Source organism: Thalassophryne amazonica, chromosome 4, assembly GCF_902500255.1.
Source record: "Thalassophryne amazonica chromosome 4, fThaAma1.1, whole genome shotgun sequence".
In the NCBI taxonomy this organism is placed as follows: domain Eukaryota; kingdom Metazoa; phylum Chordata; class Actinopteri; order Batrachoidiformes; family Batrachoididae; genus Thalassophryne; species Thalassophryne amazonica.
Genome location: NC_047106.1, coordinates 84793582 through 84815991, shown reverse-complemented (window position 1 = coordinate 84815991; position 22410 = coordinate 84793582). Strand labels below are relative to the sequence as shown.

General features: G+C 39.0%; 1 protein-coding gene across 1 annotated transcript in view; it reads left to right on the top strand.

Annotated features, from left to right (window-relative positions):
* stard10 (StAR-related lipid transfer (START) domain containing 10) overlaps positions 1-21299 on the top strand; it is an 80909-nt gene extending 59610 nt beyond the window's left edge. The window contains exons 4-6 of the mRNA XM_034168190.1: positions 5818-5935; positions 8937-8989; positions 18918-21299. Of these exons, the coding sequence (XP_034024081.1) occupies positions 5818-5935; positions 8937-8989; positions 18918-19127 (381 nt within the window). The 3' untranslated portion in view covers positions 19128-21299. The remainder of the gene's footprint in view (positions 1-5817; positions 5936-8936; positions 8990-18917) is intronic.
* Positions 21300-22410: the final 1111 nt, after the last annotated feature.

Sequence of the window (22410 nt, the reverse complement as noted above, 5' to 3'; positions counted from 1 at the left end):
TATTAAATCAATGTACTTTTACATACAACAGACATCAACATACAACAGACATACTTTTACAGCTAGGAACTGTTTTATCACGCTATAAAAAACATTAAAATTAGTTACTTTAAGCTGTTTAAAATACATTCCACATGGAGCAGGAAAGAGAGGAAAAAAGTGTCCAGATGAAACAGTCCTCTGTGATTCTGGAAGAGATTAGCAGTGTTTTCAGCATCCAAGGTTTGGCAGAAAGTGATTAATCCGCTACAAAAGTATTTTATATAAAGTCCAGAGCAGGTGGAATTGTGTGCGCAAGAGGGCAGCTGCTCCAAAAATATCCTCTCAGGTCCTGCATAGCTTCCAGGCGCCCGGATAATGGGCTTTTAGCAGCCACGCAAATGCCTCTGTCGCAGTTTCTCGAACACAAACTGCGCCACGCTGTTGTTGCTAAAATTTGAACATCTTGAAATTAGCGCCACGCTCAGAGAGGAACCTCGTTAACTGAAGATAATGCTTCTAAGAGCCATTCAGAGCCATGAAACTCCCACAATAGTTGAAGAAACCCTCTCGTACCAAAGAAAATATGCTGCGTGGCTCATTATTCATCCTTCATTATTCGGTGGGACCCATGCTAAAGCTGCTTTCAGAGCAGGAGAGAACAAAAACACATTCAACTTCATAGAATTAGAAGTTTGTGATGTGACCTTTTTGTGTAATAGCAGACAGAAATTGCTTTGAGATGAAGACAAACAAAACGCATAGACCATTTTGTATATATTGTTCAAAATGTGCATTTGTTTATTGTTTGAACCTTTTTGTTGTACAGTCTTTCACACAAGACCTCAGATTACCTTTATAAAGTGTCAAAACAGTTGTTATAGTTTGCTGTGTGTTTTGAATAAATGTGTGTGTGGGAAATTATTTGCCGCTTTACTTTTTCTTTTCTTATTTCTGATTGTAAATCTTTATTACACTTATAAAACATCACTATAGCATATATATTCTGAAAGTACAGGCTGTCCTGAAAATAGACACATAAAACTTGACTGTGGGATGCAGGGAGAGCTGTTAACAGCAATAATAAAACATTTATGCCAGGTGAGTGAACTGTCCAAAAAATGCCCTCGGACCCCAGAGGGTTAAAAGATATTTAAATAAATGAGTAAGAAGTACAATTTAAAAACTTGGCCAAAAGCCAAGGAGAAAAAAATAGATTTTTAAACAAACTTTATAAATGGATCCTTGTCTCATCAGACCAGAGAATTTTTTTCCTCATGGTCTGAGAGTCCTTCAGGTGCCTTTTGGTAAACTCCAGGCGGGCTGACATGAGTGGCTATTGTCTGGCCACTGTCATACAGGCCTGATTGGTGGATTGTTGCAGAGATGGTTGTCCTTCTGGAAGGTTCTCCTCTTTCCACAGAGAAATGCTGGAGCTCTGACAGAGTGACCATCGGCTTCTTGGTCACCTCTCTGACTCCCCCGATCGCTCAGTTTAGAGATGGACAGCCAGCTCCAGGAAGAGTCCTGGTGGCTCTGAATTTCTTTCATTTACGGATGATGGAGGCCACTGTGCTCATTGGGACCTTCCAAGCAGCAGAAATGTTTCTGTACCCTTCCCCAGTGTCAGAGGTCTACAGACAATTCCTTTGACTTCATGCTTGGTTTGTGCTCTGACATGCACTTTCAGCTGTGGAACCTTATATGCAGACAGGTCTGTTTCTTTCCAGTCATGTCCAGTCATCTGAATTTGCCCCAGGTGGACTCCAATTAAGCTGTAGAAACATCTCAAGGATGATCAGTGGATACAGGATGCACTTGAGCTCAGTTTTTAGCTTCATGGCAAAGGCTGTAAATACTTATGTACATGTGATTTCTTAGTTTTTTTTTTAATAGTAAGTCCCTTCAGCTGCTTCCTTGTGTGCATTTGGGGTCACCACAGCAAATCTGAGGTGGATCTGTATGTTGAACTGGCACAAGTTTTACGCCGGATGCCATTCCTGATGCAACTCCACATTGCATGGAGAAATGTGGCAGGGGTGGGGTTTGAACTGCGAATCCTCTGCACTAAAACCAAGTACCAAGTGCATTAACCACTTGGCCACCACCCCTGCCATTTTGTTTTTTTTTTGTTTTGTTTTGTTTTTTTTTGTTGCAAAAATCTAAAAAACAAAAACAACAAAAAAAAACATTTTTGACATTGTCATTATGGGGTATTCTGTGTACATTTCAAAATGCAGAAAAACGTGAGGCACTGAATACTTGCCGGATGCATCGTATCCAGCAAAAGGAAGGGAGCAGGAATTACTTTGTGTAAAAGCATGTTTGTTGTCCTTCTCCTCGTCTTCATGTGCCTGTCTCTTCTTTGTCTCCCTTTTCCGTGTCTCATTTCCCTGTCTTTGTCTTGCTGTTGTCAGTCATTCAGTTTGTCATGTCTTTACGTCTTTGCTTCTCAGTTTCACTCTCACTAATGTTTACAGACGGATAAGATCTTTCATGTGACTATTAGCTGTAGAGGTCCGCCTTGTCTTCCGCATTCCTGCTTCAGTGAGTCCTTATGCACACAACCAACAGTGTGCATGATTAATCAAGGTCACTGCTGATAGAATTTGAGAAGTTAGACTTGTGAAGTGTAATTTGAGATGATACTGGAACACTGACTTCATGCATCCACCAAGAATAAACAGTTTTTCTTATTTTTTGATATTTTATAGTTTACAAAAAAAATCTAAACATCTGCATCAACAAGTCAAAAATAAAATTAAAAAAACCCTGTCTCTTCATGAAATTAATTTAATATATTTTTAAAATAATTTCATTAGAATTTGTTAAAATACAGTCTGTGCTCTCAAAGTACATGCAAGTTAACCTGTTCTCAGAGGTCACGATCAAACTGCCATTTGGGGGGAAAACTGTTTAAAAAATGCTATGCATAAATATAATATCAAGTGAAGTGAATGGTCAAGTAAAGTATCACATAATATACAAATAATGAATGTTTGAGTTCAATGGTACGAAATATTCGTACCACTGAAAGAATGTAAAAACATTCATTATTTTTTTATATAATGGCTGAAATAGATCACTGTCATTTGATATTTTATTAATTTATAAACAACAGAAAAGGGACTTACATTTTGGTGTTCCACTGTGATGTGTAGTCCAGTGATACTGTGCACTGACTTCAGACTTCCATTAAAAAAAAAGACTATGTAGTTTCTCAGTCCAGCCAAAAATCACATCAGCGTTGCATGCATCTTCATGCATCCAGAGGCTTAAGTGGAGTGGATTTTTTTGTGTGCGCGTGTGTGTAGCAGCGTCAGTTAACTCAATCAAATCATCATGTCGCTGTCTGAATTTCTAAAAGCTGCAGATATAAGTCACATGAAGCATATCAGCAGAACTTGTGCAGTCTAACTTCTAAGTTCAGCAGTGTATCGGCCAGAAAGATAGATGAAGTAAAGCTGGGGGAAAGATGAAGTGTTATCTGAAGGTCTCCTCTCTTAAGCCCCTTTCACATTGGCGTATTCGTAGAGCTGTGTATTGCAGTGTTGTTTCATTTAAATACGCCCAAAATGCGTGCGTACTCAGCCTTTTTCCATATTCGTTTCATAATTGCAGCTGCGTGTGTTCGCTTTTTTTAATGTGTGCACACAGTCGCGTGTACCTTGCGCTCTTTAAACCCAGTTCACTCCTGCTGGCTGTGCAGAACACATGCACTTGGAAAACAGTGGACTGTATCAGAGGTATAACAGTTGCATTAATGCCACGATCCTAACCGACATGCAGCGAGTGCGCTTTTATTTTAAAGTCACAGGTTTGATCAGACACACAATACGCCATTGTGAAAGGGGCTTTAAAGGGTTTTCAGCTGGCTGCTTCTTACACATTCCAGGATTTCGCGCGTCGGCACGAAGCAGCTCAGGACGCGCAGCAAAAAAACACCTCCGTCTTGAAAGTCTCACAGGACTTGTTGGGGCATGTCCAGCTGTTACACAATTTCTCGGATACTGACTCGACTGAAAGCCATCGAAAGCAGTCTGAATCTTCTGAATGGTTTCCAACACGGAGGTGTTTTTTGTTTTAGTTTTGTTTGTTTTGTTTTTTTTTTGCTGTGCGTCCTGAGGTGCTTCGTACCGACGCGCGAAATCCTCCGCACGTCTTTCATTACAAAATCTCCTGTAACAGTGGAATGTGCCGCAAAAGTGCTATGTCCAGCTCTGTTGCCATTTCTGTGGTAGTCACATGATGTCCCGGATCAACACAGCGTTCAGTTTAGAAATGATCTGGTCGATCCAGCCTGTCGAATGGCCGCTCGGCGCGCCGCGCGCCCTCCGCCGCTGTGGGCCGTCTTTAAAAAGGTTTTAACAGTCCATAATCCGCGTGACGCCGACAGAATCTTCACCGATATCCAACTGAATCTATCGAATGGTTTCCAACTGCCTGTCTCTAACAGTTTCTGAAAAAAATTTCATGGAGCAAAGTGGCAGTCTCTCAGCAAGTTCTCAGACAAAAGAAATCCGACGGGAGGGGTGGACCAGTGCTCACTCAAAGCCTGCCCACAGGCGAATGACGCAACCGACAGGCGTGGAAAAACTCACGCATGCGCACAAAGGTTCAAGCTTGGCTGATGTAATCACACGTGATTCAAATCCATATAGTTTTTGAAAAAAATAAAAAGGTACGATACTTTTTGGACAGACCTCGTATTCAATTGGCTCAGGCTAAGCAGCACTATATATTAAAATAAATGATAACATAAGCTATGCAGTAAAAGATAGAATAGAAGGTGCTGGAATTTTGCACTATATTTGGCTGTTATTGCTCTGTTATTCATAGGGAAGCGTGGATTGGATTTGAAGCAGTAAGATGTCAAGTGGGATGCCCAAAAAATACACGTCATGTAGACGTAAGGCTTTCATGTTTACATGCTGGGAATAGGAATAGGACTTTGGAAGAAATACTTCTAAGCTAAAAGGTAATAGCTGTGTTAATTATTTTTGTTTGTCCTGCTTAAAAATGCAATTTTAAGATTATTTAATAAATAGACAGATCCATCTTAAAATGGTCTTTTAGGTGTTCAATTACTGTAATAAAAATTTACGCTACATTTTACAGTTTAATGTATTTGGGGGTTCATGTTAAACTTCCTCAAATTCACATGATTCTATGTTGGAATTATACGCACTCCCCTGCTTTAAGCAAAATTTATGCCTGAAGCATTTTGCCTTTGGATACTGTGACATATGTCACTGAACTCCTGTTTGGCATCTGAGACACGTCCTATCAGCTGATCTGTCAGAGGCAGATCAGTGTCTTTGATATGTTGTTAGTAGCTAAATAAAATGTTTAACATGAGTTACTCACATGTTCAGTTATTTGGTTGATAGGGGTTTTTTTTTCTTTGTGTTTTTTTTGTTGCATCACCACAAACAACTGCTTCAGAGGTCTGAACGGAGAACATCTTTTCTAAGAGGTCTTGTGACATTATTTTGGTCTGCACCCAAGTGTGACAACTATGTTCACACTTGTCCAAACAAATTGTAGTGAGGGAGAAAACAAACCAGAGTCCATGTTAACCAGACTAAAAAGCACAGGTGTGAAAACACCCTGAGTGTCAAACGTCTAGTGATTCTAAAACATTTATACACAATATTAGATAATTTAAATACTCTCGAGTAATTTATATGGATGGCAAATGTTTCTGGGATTCTTGTCCTGATGAATGACATTTTGGCAGGACCTACAACTGTTGGACATGTATGGAATACAGATGAACACCAACTCTCTCTGTCTTCTCTGTCCCTCTCTCTGTGTGTGCGCCTATTGTCTTTGCAGAAATATCCTCCAAAGAAGGGTGTGGTAAGAGCAGTGTCCCTTCAGACTGGTTACCTGATCCAGAGTCAAGGACCTAAAACCAGTAACCTCACATACATGGCCCAGGTAGATCCACGAGGTATGAAATGTCAAGAAACACAAATGTCTTAGTCACATGGGAAGACACTAACAAAGACTATACCCTGTGCTGGTAACAGCAAAGTGTTCAGATAAGTGGGTGTATTTGTCCATCTTAGCCTTCTGTAAGCAACAACTCAAAAATAATCTTGAATCTCTCCTACTTAAAAGAACAAATGATGAGGATGTAGTCATAAGACTGTGATCAACTATGATGTGAGCAATCAAAAATTTCAATTGATGTCTGCCACCTTGTGGACGGTTAGTGTAGCTGGGCACAGTTCAGCTAACAGCTAATTAGTAAAGCTAACTTTTTGTCATCCGATTAGCTGTTCAGCTAACATGTAAAACCGTTAGTAGACAGTTAACATCTGCTAAATTTAGTTCTGCTAACTTTAATTTGGCTAATGTTTTGAATACAATTTTTGTTGTTGTTTGCCTTTCGGCTGCTCACATTTGTACAGGGTCGCTACAGCACATACAGCCAGATCCACATCGGTATTTAGCACAAGGTTTTATGCTGGATGCCCTTCTTGTCGCAACTCCAGTTTTACCTGGAGAAACACATACAGCACCTGGTCTTCCGAAGAGGTCTCCTATCCAAGTACGAACCAGGACCTGTACTGCTTAGAGTAGACGCCCTGCCTCTATTGAATACAGTTTGATGGTCAAAAAATGTTTGTGAGCCCTAAAATCATACATGTTCCTATTTGAGCTTATATAGTAATCCATCACCTCAAGGTGGTGAAGCCAGAGTAAATCAATTAATTTGTTGATTAAAATCATCTTCCACATTTTTATTTCATAGTATTTTTTTTATTTGGTTAATACTTTCTGTACTGTGAAGTTTATATTGAATAGAAATTACTCTCAAAGTTCATTTAATTTTTTGCATCTTGGTGGTCATCTGATCTTCGCATGCTCAACTTTTTTGGGAATCTACATGTTTATGCTTCCACATATTACAATTTATGTTCTTTGTGTTTGTTTCATGTTTTTTTTTATGATACCAACACTTTTCTTTGGTGCTGCAAATTATTGATTGCAAATTCAAAACGCTGTTTGGCACATTTTCAAAACCTTTGCAGCACTGCTGTTTCAACACATTGTTCCAGAATCCATATCAAAAGGAACATACACTCATTGGCCACTTTATTAGGTACACGTTGCTAATACTGGGTTGGACCTCCTTTTGCTTTCAGAACTGCCTCATTGTTTTGTGGTATAAATTCAACAAGGTGTTGGAAGCATTCCTCAGAGATGCTGGTCCATATTGACATGATGGCCTCACGCAGTCACTCATTCAGCCAGTCTGCCCATTCTCTTCTGGCCTCAACAAGGCATCGGACAGTCAGCTGCAGCTCATTGGATATCTTCTTTTTCATGACCGTTCTCTGTAAACCATAGAGATGGTTGTCAAAATCCCAGTAGATTGGCAGTTTCTGAAATACTCAGACCAGCCCATCTAGCACCAACAACTGTGCCATGTTCAAAGTCCCTTAAATCCCCTTTCTTCCCCATTCTGATGCTCAGTTTGAACTTAAGCAGGTTGTCTTCACCACGTCTAGATGCCTAAATGCACTGAGTTGCCGCTATGTGATTGGCTGATTAGCTATTTGTGTTAACAAGTAATTGAACAGGTGTACCTAATAAAGTGGCCAGTGAGTGTATATGCAGTGTTAATTGGAGCCCCATTATGTCACCAACTGTTTTAAAGCAATTGTTTCAAAACAATATACTGGGCAAACCCTCCATGATGTCACACATAGCTCAAATGTGGTGATTACAAATGTCGTCATCTTGGTAGTGTCTGATACCGCATAATTCCCAGCCAACCCATAAATGGGTAGAGAGGTGGAGTTTGAGTGTGACAGAGACCAGCAGGAGTCACTGTGCATATTATAGTCAATAGGCCTCACTCCACTGACAGCTAAAGGATTCTCTGGCCACTCAGGCCAGAGCCCGGGTTTTTAGCTGACTGGTCAAAGCGTTGTCCTCCCTTGCTGGAAATGGTGCACTTGCATCCCAAGGAGAGCGAGTGGGAGGAGTCAAAAACATAACTCAGGGCAGAAGAGCAGAGTACTAGCTGCTGTATGAGCAAGTGACTAATCTTGAACATGCCACCCATGTCATACTTACTAAAAAAGCTAAATGAAAAGACTAATCTTGGTTCAAGCAGTGCATAGTTTGTGGACTGGGCAGTGGTTTTCATAAGTGGCTTGGATAGTATGTCCCTTCGGCTTCTCCCTTGTTTCACTCGGGCTCACCACAGTAGATCCGTGGTGAATGTGCATGTTGATTTTGCACCCATTTTATCAGATGCCCTTCCTGACGCAACTCCACATTAAATGAACAATATGCAGGGGTGATCCTGAACTGGGAACCACTGGAAACAAGCGCACTTAACCACTTGGCCACCGCCACTGCAACGAGTGACTTGGATGTGGCTATTAAATTATGACCAGATTATTGCCTTAATATCCATAACAGTAACAGTGGAGCTAATATCACCAAGCTATGGATACTTGCCAAATAGTGCTGATGGTGATAACATACAAATTCAGTAATGTTTTTAAACATTTAAGATTGTGGCTTAAATAGTTTGAAATAAGTTATCACATTTATGGAAAGGCTACAATTGGCATAAGGTCTGTATGTGCACTAACGTACAAACGAATAAAAGAAACACAAATGAATAAAAGCACATAGGTACAGACACACTCAGAGCCCAACATTCTAATGAATGATTTATTCTCCTGACCTTGTCACACTGTCACCATAGTAACCATATGGACCGATTCCATCTCTTGCACTCTTTCCAGTCACTCTTTTCCTATTCTTTACTTCTTTCTTCTTACTCTATTTTTGCTCACATGATGCACAGTAGTACTGATTTTGTTAATCTCTTTAAACACCCCTTTGAAATACCTGAGCTGCAGTGACTAACAAAGCTGTACTTTGATCTTTGATACCATGATGTGTCATCTTATGTCTGTTTGCAGGTTCGCTCCCCAAGTGGGTTGTTAACAAGTCTTATCAAATCTTTGCTCCAAATGTAAGTCAGTTGCACTTATTTAATTATTTTTGTCATTTTATGTGTGGGATTTATTCAATGCACATATTAAGGTTATTCCCAAAGCAGCATCTGTCTGAGGAATATCTAGATTTTATATTATGCAAGACTAAACTCTCTCCTACAGATTCCCAAATTATGTTGGACTAGCGTGTTGCCCGTGGGGTCCATGGGCACTATGGGAGTTAGGGTTTTGGGGTTATAAATGTTGTTGTTGTGGTGGTGGTACATGTTAGTGTTGTTATTTATTTGATGGGTTTCTGTAGTTCATTTGGTTTAGTCAGTTTAGTTAAGTCTTATGTTGCTGGTACCATAAGTGACACATGTATTGCATTTGATGTCTTCTGCCACCATCTTTGTTTCTGCATGTCTAAAATTAGAAGCACCTGCTTCTGGCAGAATGCAGAAAAGAGAAAAAGCTCTGAGTGCATGCATGTAACTTCAATCATGGAGAAAGGGTGCAGAGCTGACATTTGCCATTTGGTATGCTTATGTATTCTATGTCAAGGATGAACACCACCAAAACGTAAAGCTAACGTTAGTTAGCTGTTGCTAATTACATTCTGGACTAATGCCATTCCAGCAGGGAGCAGGAAATCATCTTTATATTGAAAGCGTGAGTGCGTGCTTATGTGATTTTATTTACTAAGTTCAATATATGTACATAATATAATTGTAAATATGTTTTCCCTTTCTTGTCATCCATTTGTTTTTTAACGTATTTACAGTTATATTATGTACATATGTTGAACTTAGTAAATAAAATCAGGCATGCATAGACATACACAGACACCACGTCGCTTTTAATATATAGATTTACTGCCCCCTGCTAGAAAGACGTGCGAGTCCAGAATGTAATAATCAATGTTCATTGTTCAGTGTTGTTGGCTAATATCCATAGTTTCTCCAAAAACATTAGTCCTTTCAACATTCCATTTTGGCGATGTTCATCCTCGACCCAAAATACATAAGCGTACCAAACGGCTAGTGTCAGCTATCCACAGTTTGTCTGTGGTCAAAGTTATACACATGCGCACGCACACATATAAACAGACATCACTTCACTTTTAATATATTGCGGCAAGCTGCGCAGAACGAAAAATGAGCCAGAGCTTTTGGTCTTTTATGCATTCTGCTCCAAGCAGGTGCTTTTATTGTTACACACCCAAATACAGAGACAGTGCAAAAGACATCAATCCCACTACACTTCCCACTCATGGCAACGGTAACATGGCACTTAACTAAACTGACTCAACCAATTGAACTACAAAAACGCAAATCAATAACACTAACACTGTTAAACTACCATGAACCACAATAACTATTTAAAACCCTGAACTCCCATGGTGCATTGCAGCACAACATCCATTGTTCACTGTTATTAGTTAATATCAATCGTTTCTCCAAAAATTAGTCCTATCAACTTTGACTTCGCAGCATTCATCCTTGACCCAAAATACATAAGCATAACAAATAGCAAATGTAAGCTCTCCCCAGTTTCTCCGTGATCGAGGCCATACACACACATGCATACATGCACACAGAGGCCACTTGGCGATTAGAATAAAGATGCTGTGTTTGTCTGTGTATGAGCCTGGGCACGTGTGAAGAGAACACTCTGGAATTGAAAACTAAAAGATAAAGTAGCAGCTTAGAGAAACACATTTATCTTGTGAATATGACAGCGTAATTATGGCTAATAAATGTACACAAACTTTAATGTGAATTTATTCATAATCCACCAATCCATTTTCCACCACCAGTGGTGGGCACAGTTCCGATAATCCGATAACTGATAATTATCGAAGATCATTTTAAAAAGATAACTTTAAAAACCATTATCGGACTAATTATCTTGCAATAAATTTTTGTCCGATAATTTTTAGACCGATAATGTGATAAATAAAGCTGAACAGCTACAAATATTTATAAAACTTAAAATCAATTGAACACCTACCTGTTAAATGTTTCATAGCTGATGTGTAGTTCTACCCTCTGCAAAACAGAGAAGAGCTGCTTTAAGAAGAAACCGCTCTATCCTCTGCAGGCAAAGGAGATGTAGTCGCAAAAAAACCATTTCTTTTAACCCCATACTGATACGCGGGCAGTATCACCCAAGTCATCCAGAGGCATATATTTTTAACTTATGGTTCAACTTTTAACCAAACTAATTTCGGACAAGTTATTTAAATTAATATCATGTCTGAAGCTTTATAAAGTGAAAATATCAGATATATGTTTTAGTTTTAAAGTAATGCGCTAATATTTAAGGGTTTAGTGTGGCTATATGCTGTGCCCAGCAGTGCATTATGGGTAGGATAGGGTAATCTCAGTACGTTCACGACATGAGAAATGCATTTCAGACACTGATCAGGCTCTACGGACAACAGCATTAAACGCTAGTGCCTAAAACTCTTGTGAATATATTCTCTGGGTTTATAGACGTTGTTATTGTGTCTGCATTTATTAAATTCCACGCATCTTAAATGTAGCAGACACGATTATCTGGAATTTTTGTTTTGGCAAGTTTTCAAGGTCTCTACTGGCCAGTAGTGTTCATTCGCCCTATTGACGTATCCCATAATCCTTTGCATGCCAGAGAGTCGCTGCAGTCAATAACATATAATCAACACGGTGACAGTTGTAAATGAATATTATACTACAAAAATTTAATTTTTTATGTTTTTCGTCACGTTAATAAGAGACTGCTGCATGATACCCTGAAAAATCGCTAAAACAATTATAACAAATAATCCATGTCTGTTACGTTTAATCTGCGTGGAATTTAATAAATGCAAACCGAATTTCAGACATATATATTAGTCTCTAACAAAGAGGACAAACAGTGTTGTAAAGAACAATAATCAAGACGTTAAAGAGCAAACTTCAATTTCCGGAGAGACAGCCTGTGATTCTCGCATGTTTACATAAAATAAACACAATAACGTCTAAAAACCCAGAGAATATATTTACGAGAGTTTAAGCACAATATAAAAATAGTTTAATGTTGCGATGTTAATGGTGTTGTTTGTGTGCAGTGGTTAGTGCAGCATGATCAGAGCATCTCAATGCAGTTCTCAATGTTACTGAGATCTCACAGCGCGGCGAGTGCACATTTTACAATATAATAAAATGAGCGCACAATATAATAAAATGAGCGCACATTCTCTCCATATGCAAAACATTTTTCGATGACACTTCCAGGGCTCCGTAAAAATGCCTGTTTTTACAAATTAAAAATGGAATATTTTACAAAAGCACATTTATCTGTAAACACCAACACACGACACACGTCACATTAACGTGTTGGTTTACATAATGAATGACTCAACCAATCAGTGTTTAACAGAAGAGGCACATTTTACCCAGAATCCTTTGCGATCTGTCTTTTTTTTTTTACAAAACTTCAGAATTAGTGCATTATTCAACATTAAAAGATATGTTATATTTTAACTTTGCCCAAATGACAGAATTGACATTAATGGAGTTATTCTATCAGTATTCATTTTATTTATACACCAAACCATAAGTCAGCATGGCTTTATTTTCCAAGACCTCCGCCTGACCGGAGTGTTGTGAGAGCTGGGCTTTGCGGCTGCTCTTAGCTTGCTTCTCTGGTGGAAGCCATGTAGTAAACAAGAGCTTCCAGCAGGGGGCAAGAAGTTCAAAGACAGAAGTGTGGGCTCATTGTTTGGGTCTGTCGCTTTTGATGCTACCAGAAGCGATCGTGGTGTTAAAACACAAATTCAGTTTGTTAGTAGTTGCAAATGTACCAGAGACAATACTGGAATTTATCGGTTATCTGTAACTTCCAATACATTTTTGGGTGGTTTATCGTTTTATCTTTATCAAAGATAACTTTTCAGTTATCTGATTATCTGTTATTGAAGTGCCTACCACTGTCCACCACTTATTTGAGTATGGGTCACTGTGGTAACTATAACCCAGAAGCTGATTTCCGCCACCGCATCCTAAATTTCCTCCAGGATGATTCCCAGGCAGAGAAAGTAACACTAGCTTTTGTGGCCTCCAAGACCTGTGAGTACTAGCAAGGCTTCACAGTGAGCATGCCAGGCTTGTTAATTTTTGTTATGGTCACTGTATGTTAAAATATGCCAACATGGCCAAAAAATAGGAAGTTCACACAAAAAACTGGCATTAAATACATTTTTTGTGTTACATGTTATTAATGTCCATACAATTCATGTTGTAAAAATATAATTAGAATGAACGTATAAATGTTGCGAAACATAATTCTGCTCTAACAATAATATTGCAAGATCTCTGATGGCCCTTTCCACCCCTGCACAGTTGTACAATGGTTTAGTCCAGGCGCACAGGTGGCAAGCTGACACACACACACACACACACACACACACACCCCAAATGGGATCTGACAGAAAGAGGAGGTATTTAGTAGAGCTGAAACAACTGATTATTAAAATAGTTGTCAACTAATTTAGTCATCGATTAGTTGTTAAATAACTTTGTTTTCCCGCAAATGTTTTGTTTTTTCCATATACGAGGGCTGTCCATAAAGTATAGGTCCTTTTTATTTTTTTCAAAAACTATATGGATTTCATTCATATGTTTTTACGTCAGACATGCTTGAACCCTCGTGCGCATGCGTGAGTTTTTCCACGCCTGTCGGTGACGTCATTCGCCTGTGAGCACTCCTTGTGGGAGGAGTCGTCCAGCCCCTCGTCGGAATTCCTTTGTCTGAGAAGTTGCTGAGAGACTGGCGCTTTGTTTGATCAAAATTTTTTCTAAACCTGTGAGACACATCGAAGTGGACATGGTTCGAAAAATTAAGCTGGTTTTCAGTGAAAATTTTAACAGCTGATGAGAGATTTTGAGGTGATTCTGTCGCTTTAAGGACTTTTCACGGTGCGAGACGTCGCGCAGCGCTCTCAGGCGGCGTCATCAGCCTGTTTCAAGCTTAAAACCTCCACATTTCAGGCTCTATTGATCCAGGACGTCGTGAGAGAACAGAGACGTTTCAGAAGAAGTCGGTTTCAGCATTTTATCCGGATATTCCACTGTTAAAGGAGATTTTTTTTAATGAAAGACGTGCGGACGGGTCCGCGCGTCGGGACGCAGCCGACGCGGCGCGGCGGCACAGGATAAACACCTCCGTGTTGATAACCATTTGTTAAAATCCAGTTGGCTTTTGATGGCTTTCAGTGGAGTGAGTATATGAGAAATTGTTTATCAGCTGGAGATGTTCCAACTTGTCCTCAAGGCTTCCAACAGAGGTGTTTTTCCTGTGGCGGAGCGTCACGGCGGCTGCGTCCCGACGCGCGGACCCGTCCGCATGTCTTTCATTAAAAAAATCTCCTTTAACGGTGGAATATCCGGATAAAATGCTGAAACCGACTTCTTCTGAAACGTCTCTGTTCTCTCACGACGTCCTGGATCAATAGAGCCTGAAATGTGGAGGTTTTCAGCTTGAACAGGCTGACGCCGCCTGAGAGCGCTGAGCGACGTCTCGCACCGTGGGAAGTCCTTAAAGCGACAGAATCACCTCAAAATGTCTCAGCCATTAAAATTTTCACTGAAAACCAGCTTAATTTTTCGAACCGTGTCCACTTCGATGTGTCTCACAGGTTTAGAAAAAATTTTGATCAAACAAAGCGCCAGTCTCTCAGCAACTTCTCAAAGGAATTCTGACGAGGGGCTGGACGACTCCTCCCACAAGGAGTGCTCACAGGCGAATGACGTCACCGACAGGCGTGGAAAAACTCACGCATGCGCACGAGGGTTCAAGCATGTCTGACGTAAAAACATATGAATGAAATCCATATAGTTTTTGGAAAAAATAAAAAGGACCTATACTTTACGGACAGACCTCGTAAATCAACCATTTCTGCAGCGCGGCTTTACTTTGAACCTTGAAGCAGTGATTCGCAGATCGAAGCACTCAATCTGCTGTTTTGTTGATTCATTATTTTATTTCGCTTTATCTCAGTTTTTCCCTACTAAAACCCCAGAGTATATGTCTGTGAGTAATTATCTTTTTATGTTAATCTGACCTGTTATGGTATTCTGAAACAGTTTTAGATGTATTTTATAACTTAAAAATGGGACCGATGCTAACGCGTTAGCATGTCTATGGCGTTTTCTGTGTTAAAGTTAGCATTAAGCTGTTGCAGCTGTCATCACATTTGTGTGCATTTGTTTTCTGTATAATAATAATTCATGGCTCAGTGTTTGATGTAAAAGAGTTAAATGTATTACAAATTGTAATTTTTTTAATTTTTTTATTTATATATTAGTAATAATAGCAACAACAATAATAGTAATAATAACCAGTAATGGTGCAATTTGGTGCATTCCTGTGCATTTTAACAGACGTAAATGCACCAAATTGCACCATTGCTCCATTATAAATAAATATTGCTAAATATTAAATATTGCTCCCCCAACATTAATAAGGGTTCTGACTCCCAGGTGTGTTCTAAGATATACATGATTTAGACCTGGTTTAAATACGCATTAGAAATTTGATGTTTGCGTTAATAAAAATAACTGTGTGTGTGTGTGTGTGTGTGTGTGTGTGTGTGTGTGTGTGTGTGTGTGTGTGTGTGGCTAGTACCTAGGGCCCAGAATTTGGTGCTACGCCCCTGGTAATGTTGGCACCTCTGAAATTGAAGTCCGGATTTTAAAATATGTTCCAAATAGATACAAATTACCCCACCACCACCAGCCACCTGAAACAATATTTAAGAAAATGTTAAACATTGTTAAAAAATGCTAGCATAACATATATGCATGACAATTAATGGCACACTTTGAATTTATAGTAAATCATCTTACACTCATTTTTCTTCAGACAAGTCAGGGTATAGATACAATACATTCCAAGTCACTGAATATTTCTTGGAATTTATTTACATCAATCATTAAGAAGTTAAAAACTGTGTACTATCTTATGTTAAATCTGCCTGCAGTAAGGAGTTCTAAAAAACTGGGCTACACAAGAAGACAACTCGTGAGTGGAGCCACCATACTGGGGATTGTGCAAGTTTAGTCTGTATGAGCAGTTATACATATTCATGGAGTGAAATAGAGAAGGTTTTGCTGAAAAAGATGACATTTCATTAATAGTTTGCCAGAAGGAGGAGAGCAGAACTGAGCCAGATTTGACCATTTTTTTCTGGATTGAAAGTTTTCTCCACTGTCACATTTTTACAATATGATACACTTTGTCTCATATGTAATTCTGTCACACAATGCTATGCACGTTTTCCACATTTTATGTTGCATTCATTTGTCCCTCAAAATTCTACTCACAACACCCCACCACATTTTTTGCAAATGTATTCAAAATAAAGAAAACTAAGAAATCACATGGACATAAGTATTCACACCTTTTGCTCAATACTTTGTTGATGAAGCTTTGGCAACAATTACAGCCTCAAGTCTTCTTGAATATGATGCCACAAGTTTGGTGCACCTATCTTTGGGCAGTTTTGCCCGTTACTCTTTTCAGCACCTGTCAAGCTCCAACAGGTTGGATGGGAGCATTGGTGCACAGCCACTTTCAGATCTCTCCAGAGATGTTCAGTTGGATTCAGGTCTGGGCTCTGACTGGGCCACTCGAGGACATTCACAGAGTTGTCCTGAAGCCACTCCTTTGATATCTTGGCTGTGTGCTTAGGGTCATTGTCCTACTGAAAGATGAACCGTCACCTCAGTCTGAGGTCAAGAGTGATCTGGACCAGGTTTTCATCCAGGGTGTCTCTGTACATTGCTGCATTCATCTTTCCCTCAATCCTGACGAGTCTCCCATTTCTTGCTGCTGAGAAACATCCTCACAGCATGATGCTGCCCCCACCATGCTTCACTGTAGGGATGTTGCCTGGTTGCCCCAAACATGACACCTGGCATTCAGTCTTTGTCTCATCAGACCAGAGAATTTTGTCAGTCTGTGTGTAATGAATGAATATAATATACAAGTTTCACCTTTTGAATGGAATTAGTGAAATAAACTTTTTCATGATATTCTAATTATATGACCAATACATGTGTGTGTGTGTGTGTGTGTGTGTATATATATGTGTGTGTGTGTGTGTGTGTGTAATGTTTGCAAAAATCTCAAGAGGAAAAATACTAAATTTCCATTTCGGAATAAGGCTGTAACAAAAAAAAAAAAATTGGGGGGAAAAAGTGCAGTGCTGTGAATACTTTCTTCATCCACTGTAAATGCCTTCACAATTACCAGAAAAACTAAATATGAACAAGACAGCACCAGCTGTGCCACAAATTATTAATAAATTGCACATTAAATATATTGCACACACCCCATGGCAGGACACATTGTAACAAACGCATAGTTCATACGTCTCATAATAAAACAAGTGATGTAACTTCTTTTGTGACAAACTAACAGTATAGATGTGTCACTGCAGCTGTCTTATTTTATTAGTTACAACTAATTAGACTTCGCTCTGATTTGCATGTCATACACTGTCTTGAGATGTAGGTGGTATGAACAGAGCTTCCTCATTGTCTTTGTCTAAACATTGAACCAAATCTGTGGCATTTACAACTTACGGCAAAGCTGCAAGAATGCAGCACAATAGAGAAAATAAGCTGAAATAAGCAGTAAAGGTTGCTGCTAGTCGCTCTGCTGATAGGGTTCTCCTCACGGTGCTGCAGTGACACAGTGCTGATTACAGATCTGATTGATACCTGGAATGTCCAATACAAACAAAGTCTGAGTGTATTGGCCAACACAGCGCTGATGAAGTTCTTTTAACAACAAAAATACAGTATCGGCTCTGATACCATTATGTGTTTCACGTGATGACCAAGGATAAGTGTCAGTGAAGCATTAAAGGATGTGAAACACACACACACACACACACACACACACACACTTGGTGAGTACAAAGTCTCAGCCCTGCTTATACCAGGGTCATTTCACCACATTTGCAGCATGTGAGCTGATTTTTGGTACATATTATCTTTATCTCTTTTATATTTGGAAAGATTTTACAATTGCACCTAATGACAGCCAAATTTTGTTGCAATATAGTGCAGAGTTCTAAAGTTGGACATGGACATCACAATGTGCAGCCACCATCGTGATGCCATCTCTTGCTCGCTCACTCACTCACTCACACACACAGTAATTAAATTATTCCTGGTATAACGTAAATCTATGTCTTTGTTCACGCTGGGGATCAAGTCGGTGTCCAGTTTTCCTGCCAAGCACAGAAAAAATTAATCTGAGAAATCAAGAAGAGTTTCATGCCTGGAGTTAGCTAAGATGCACCGGGGCTACAAATAAATTAGTCATGGTAAATAAATGAATATTTGAGTAGACCTTTAATATAGTATAACCATAAAAAGCTGAGAACTGCTTGATAGAATCCTTTCACAACATACAAAACATAACTGGGGGCTGTAAATATTTTAAAATTTGAACAATGTCTTCTCCACCTTTCGACATGAGGTAAAAACATAGACTCTATGGGGAAAGACTCGCTGAAACAATTCTTGTCATATCTCACATTAATTACATTATTGTGCCCTTCCCACACCCCTCCCCTGCATTTTTTGGCGCCCCCCCCAGCTCCTACTGTGCAATTAAGCCCCTTGCATGGCAGTAGTCTCAGTGTGTGTGAATGGATGAATTGGAGGCATCATTGTAAAGCACTTTGAGCTTCGGACCCAGATGGAAAAGCGCTATATAAATGCAGTCCATTTATCATTTGTGTTACACCCCTTGTAAAGCATTGAGTTGAATTGTATCTGTGGATCTTTTTATATTGCTATCAATTATTGCTGATGGTCAGTGCCGTCGTTTTTGGACTGTTAGTTGGAGCTGTTAAGAATTAATACATAGCTATAAATGAAAATAACCATGTTCTCTCCTTTGTGTTATTTGATCATTTCTCTGTAGGTAATGAAGAAGATTGGTAAAGCCTGTGCCAAGTACTTAGAGTGGAAGCAGAAACACAACCCTGGTTTCAAGCCCTGGCTGTACCCTGAACAGACTACATTACCCAGCATCCCACTCTCTGAGCTAAGCATTCAGCGTGTTGAGAGCCTGGAGAATATTGATGAGAGCTCCCTGGCTGAGACCCAGGAGGGAAGAGAAGACAGCGACTAACACACACAGACACATCAGTCATGTATTCATACACAGACTCATTCAGAAATGCAGGGAAACATGTACGTATGTACAGAGAACCAAATACATCAGGGGAAAAACAGAAGCATAGCACGACTAAATCATATTCATTCTCTTGTTTTAACTAAAACAGATTTGACTAAATATTCCTAATTTCTACAACTCTCCCCTGTTATAGTGACAACTGATAACTTCAGCAGCTGTGTAAAACAACTTTCTAAATGTCATAAATAGTAATATTAATACTGTGAATGCCCAAAGAAAAATGTTGTTGGATACTGGCGTTGCAGCTACACCCTATGCTGGTGTGTGTGATCAGAGCAAAACGACCATAAAGGCTCAATGAATCTAATCAAAAAAACCAAAATCAGAGTGAAACATAGTTCAGGTTTAAGTTTAAATTACATTGAGATCAGCAAATGAATGAGTAAAGACTCACGCTCTTAAGGTTATATCTTCATGATATCGTAAGGCAGGTTTTTGGGGGGAGTGAGTTGCGTTATTTAGTTTTTTACACTTTAAAAAGTCATTAATTTTGCTGTAGGCACAAAGGATTGCAACAGCACAATATTCTGCAAGCCCTGCGACAGTTGGTGTGCATTTTGGAGAATCATGACCCAATTTGTCCTAATGCAATATTTGATTAAAGTGCCTCTCAAATATTAAATTTTCAGGTACTGCCAGGTGTTTCCTTGACAAAAAATTACAAATTATTCTCTCCCCTCTCCCCCACCCCTACACAAAAAAAGCTAAATGAAATACTTGTCTGTAAAAACTGCTACAGGCATTTGAGGAAGCCATCAAATTAAGGGGCTGAATTACTAAAATGAAAGTCTTACTTAAAATGAGGCATCAAATTAGAAAATGTGGCTGTAGATTAATCAATTGCCACTTTTTGCTACATTTTGGAACCAGAAAAATATGCCTATTAATAAAAATCTTCATTTGTCCTGATGCCATGAACACAGGTCTCTGTACGTACACAAGAGAACACCTTCGTAATCATGTGTGTATGCAATTATTGTACAAATGCATATGCAGGTGTAATGTGCACATACTGTATGTATGTGCACATTCATCTAAATAGACAAATTCATACTTCACCATCTCCGTCTCATACTTACATACGATGTATAATCACGAACATTCTGTAGTAGATGTTTGCACAGGTGCTGTGCAGACCTGCCCAAAAAGAATGGCCAAACGACTTATTTTTTAGAACTTGAGTTGAGATTCAGTTTATTTGTTCAAAAACAAAAAAAACAAACAAAAAAAAAAACAGAAAAGGTGGTGGGGGGTGCAACTGATCAATTTTTTCATTTCTGTACAGGAATTATTGTGATACAATACATTGCCGAGCCCTATGCAGATTAACAGGTTTCCTGTTAAATATATTTTTCAGTACAGCCTAGTGTTAAACTGATGTAAACCTTGGGCAGTGCCCGTCCAGCTGCTGTTCCATTGAAAGGGGTCATATTGGGCATAATTTGTTTTAATCTACTTTTTTTTTTTTTTTTTTTAAGAATTGCGTTTGTGTGAGGTGTTATGTCAAACATTCATGAAGTACCACATTTCTGTTATTGTGCATGTTGACATTCTTGGCTATAAGGAACAATTTGGGTTTTAAGTTTTTTGGTTTAATCTTTGGTGAAAAGCTTTATCTGGATTTTATTTGTTAAAAGATTTGAAAGTTATTTTTAAATGATTCGTCATCCCAACATCTGTGAGGTATTTCTGTGTGAAGACTTGAAATGTCTGTTTTTAAGACACCTGGTGATCAGTGTTGTTTTGCTGAAAATGTGGATAATTTGACCTTTATTCTAAAATATGAATGAACTTGTACAGTTCTCCTTCTCAAAGTTAAACATCTGTGTAAATTTTGCTGCTGCTCACCATGTGTACATATGTCCATACATTCTGTGTGCACATACAGACCATATTCCTGCATACATGCATAAATATTTCCATGATCTTTCTGGATCACATAAATATGCAGGTGTGCTGAAAGGCAGCTGGACCTCCCAACCCACTTTAGTGCACACATACACATTTTACACACACCTGTACTGTCTGCTACTCTGTTTGAGAAATGTATGAGTGTAGGTAGAGTTTAACAATTAAATAGACTCCTACAAAGGTTTTCAAATTTCACTGGCTGTCAAGAGTCTTGATTTCTAGAGACACCTTTGCGCCGTTGAATGTGTCTGTCAGCTGGCTGCAGTTTTGTGTAATTGCATTGATGCTAAAAAAAAGGGGGCTTGAAAAAAATCACTGACCTGAGTAACAGTTAAACAATCACCCACACTCACAGATTTTTTATTTATTTCTTTTTTAGAGCGTATTTTGACAGATTTTGTATTCTTGACAACAACAAAAAAAAAAAAACCTGGGTTTGAGAGGGGACAGTGTACAGCAATGGCCCCTAGGTGGACTTCAAACCTTGGATGTTGTGATTGCATGGTGCATATGCATCATTTATCCATCAGGATGCCTCGGTATATTGGTTTACAAACTGTAACAAAAGGGAAACCTGTGATGTACAAAAGTGTTGTATGCATACATGAGAAAACACTACTAAAATCACCATGGTGGAAGTGGTGAAATCACCACTTCCTCGACACTGAGATATCAGCAAATCGATTCAGCTGGACTGGGTTGCTTGACGCGCGTCAAGCAACCCAGTCCAGTCGAAGATTCAAGCTTCTCTATGGAAACCACCTGGACAACTGAGAGCCTACACAGAAACATTCTCATCCGAGCAAATTGCTGCTGAATATACAAAAGTGGAATTCCATAATGCAGCAAAATTGTTTACTTCTTTGTCTACAAAACCTAGACACAAAAATCTCACAAAGTTCATTCTTCATCACCAGTAGTCGACATGATTAAACTTTGTCACAAAGTTGATTATTTTCCATCACCAGTAGCCGGCATTATTGAACTTCATTCATTAATGCTCTTTATTATTCATTTAGAAAAAGTCCCAAATTCCATATTTTCTGATATGTAGCTTGAACTAGTATAAATTACAGATAATCTAATGTGTGGGTGATTCTTAGACTACGGGCACTTATGTCCTTTGATCATATTGTATGAAAAACAGAAAAGGGGAAATTTAACACTTTTATAATTATCTTTACAATGAAAGTGTGTTAACAAATTTGTTCTAGTAGTCTATGATGACTTTTTCACCTTTTTTCAGCATCATTATATGCAAATATTGCCGTTTTGTGCTTGTCCCACACCCATACTTTTTGTCTTC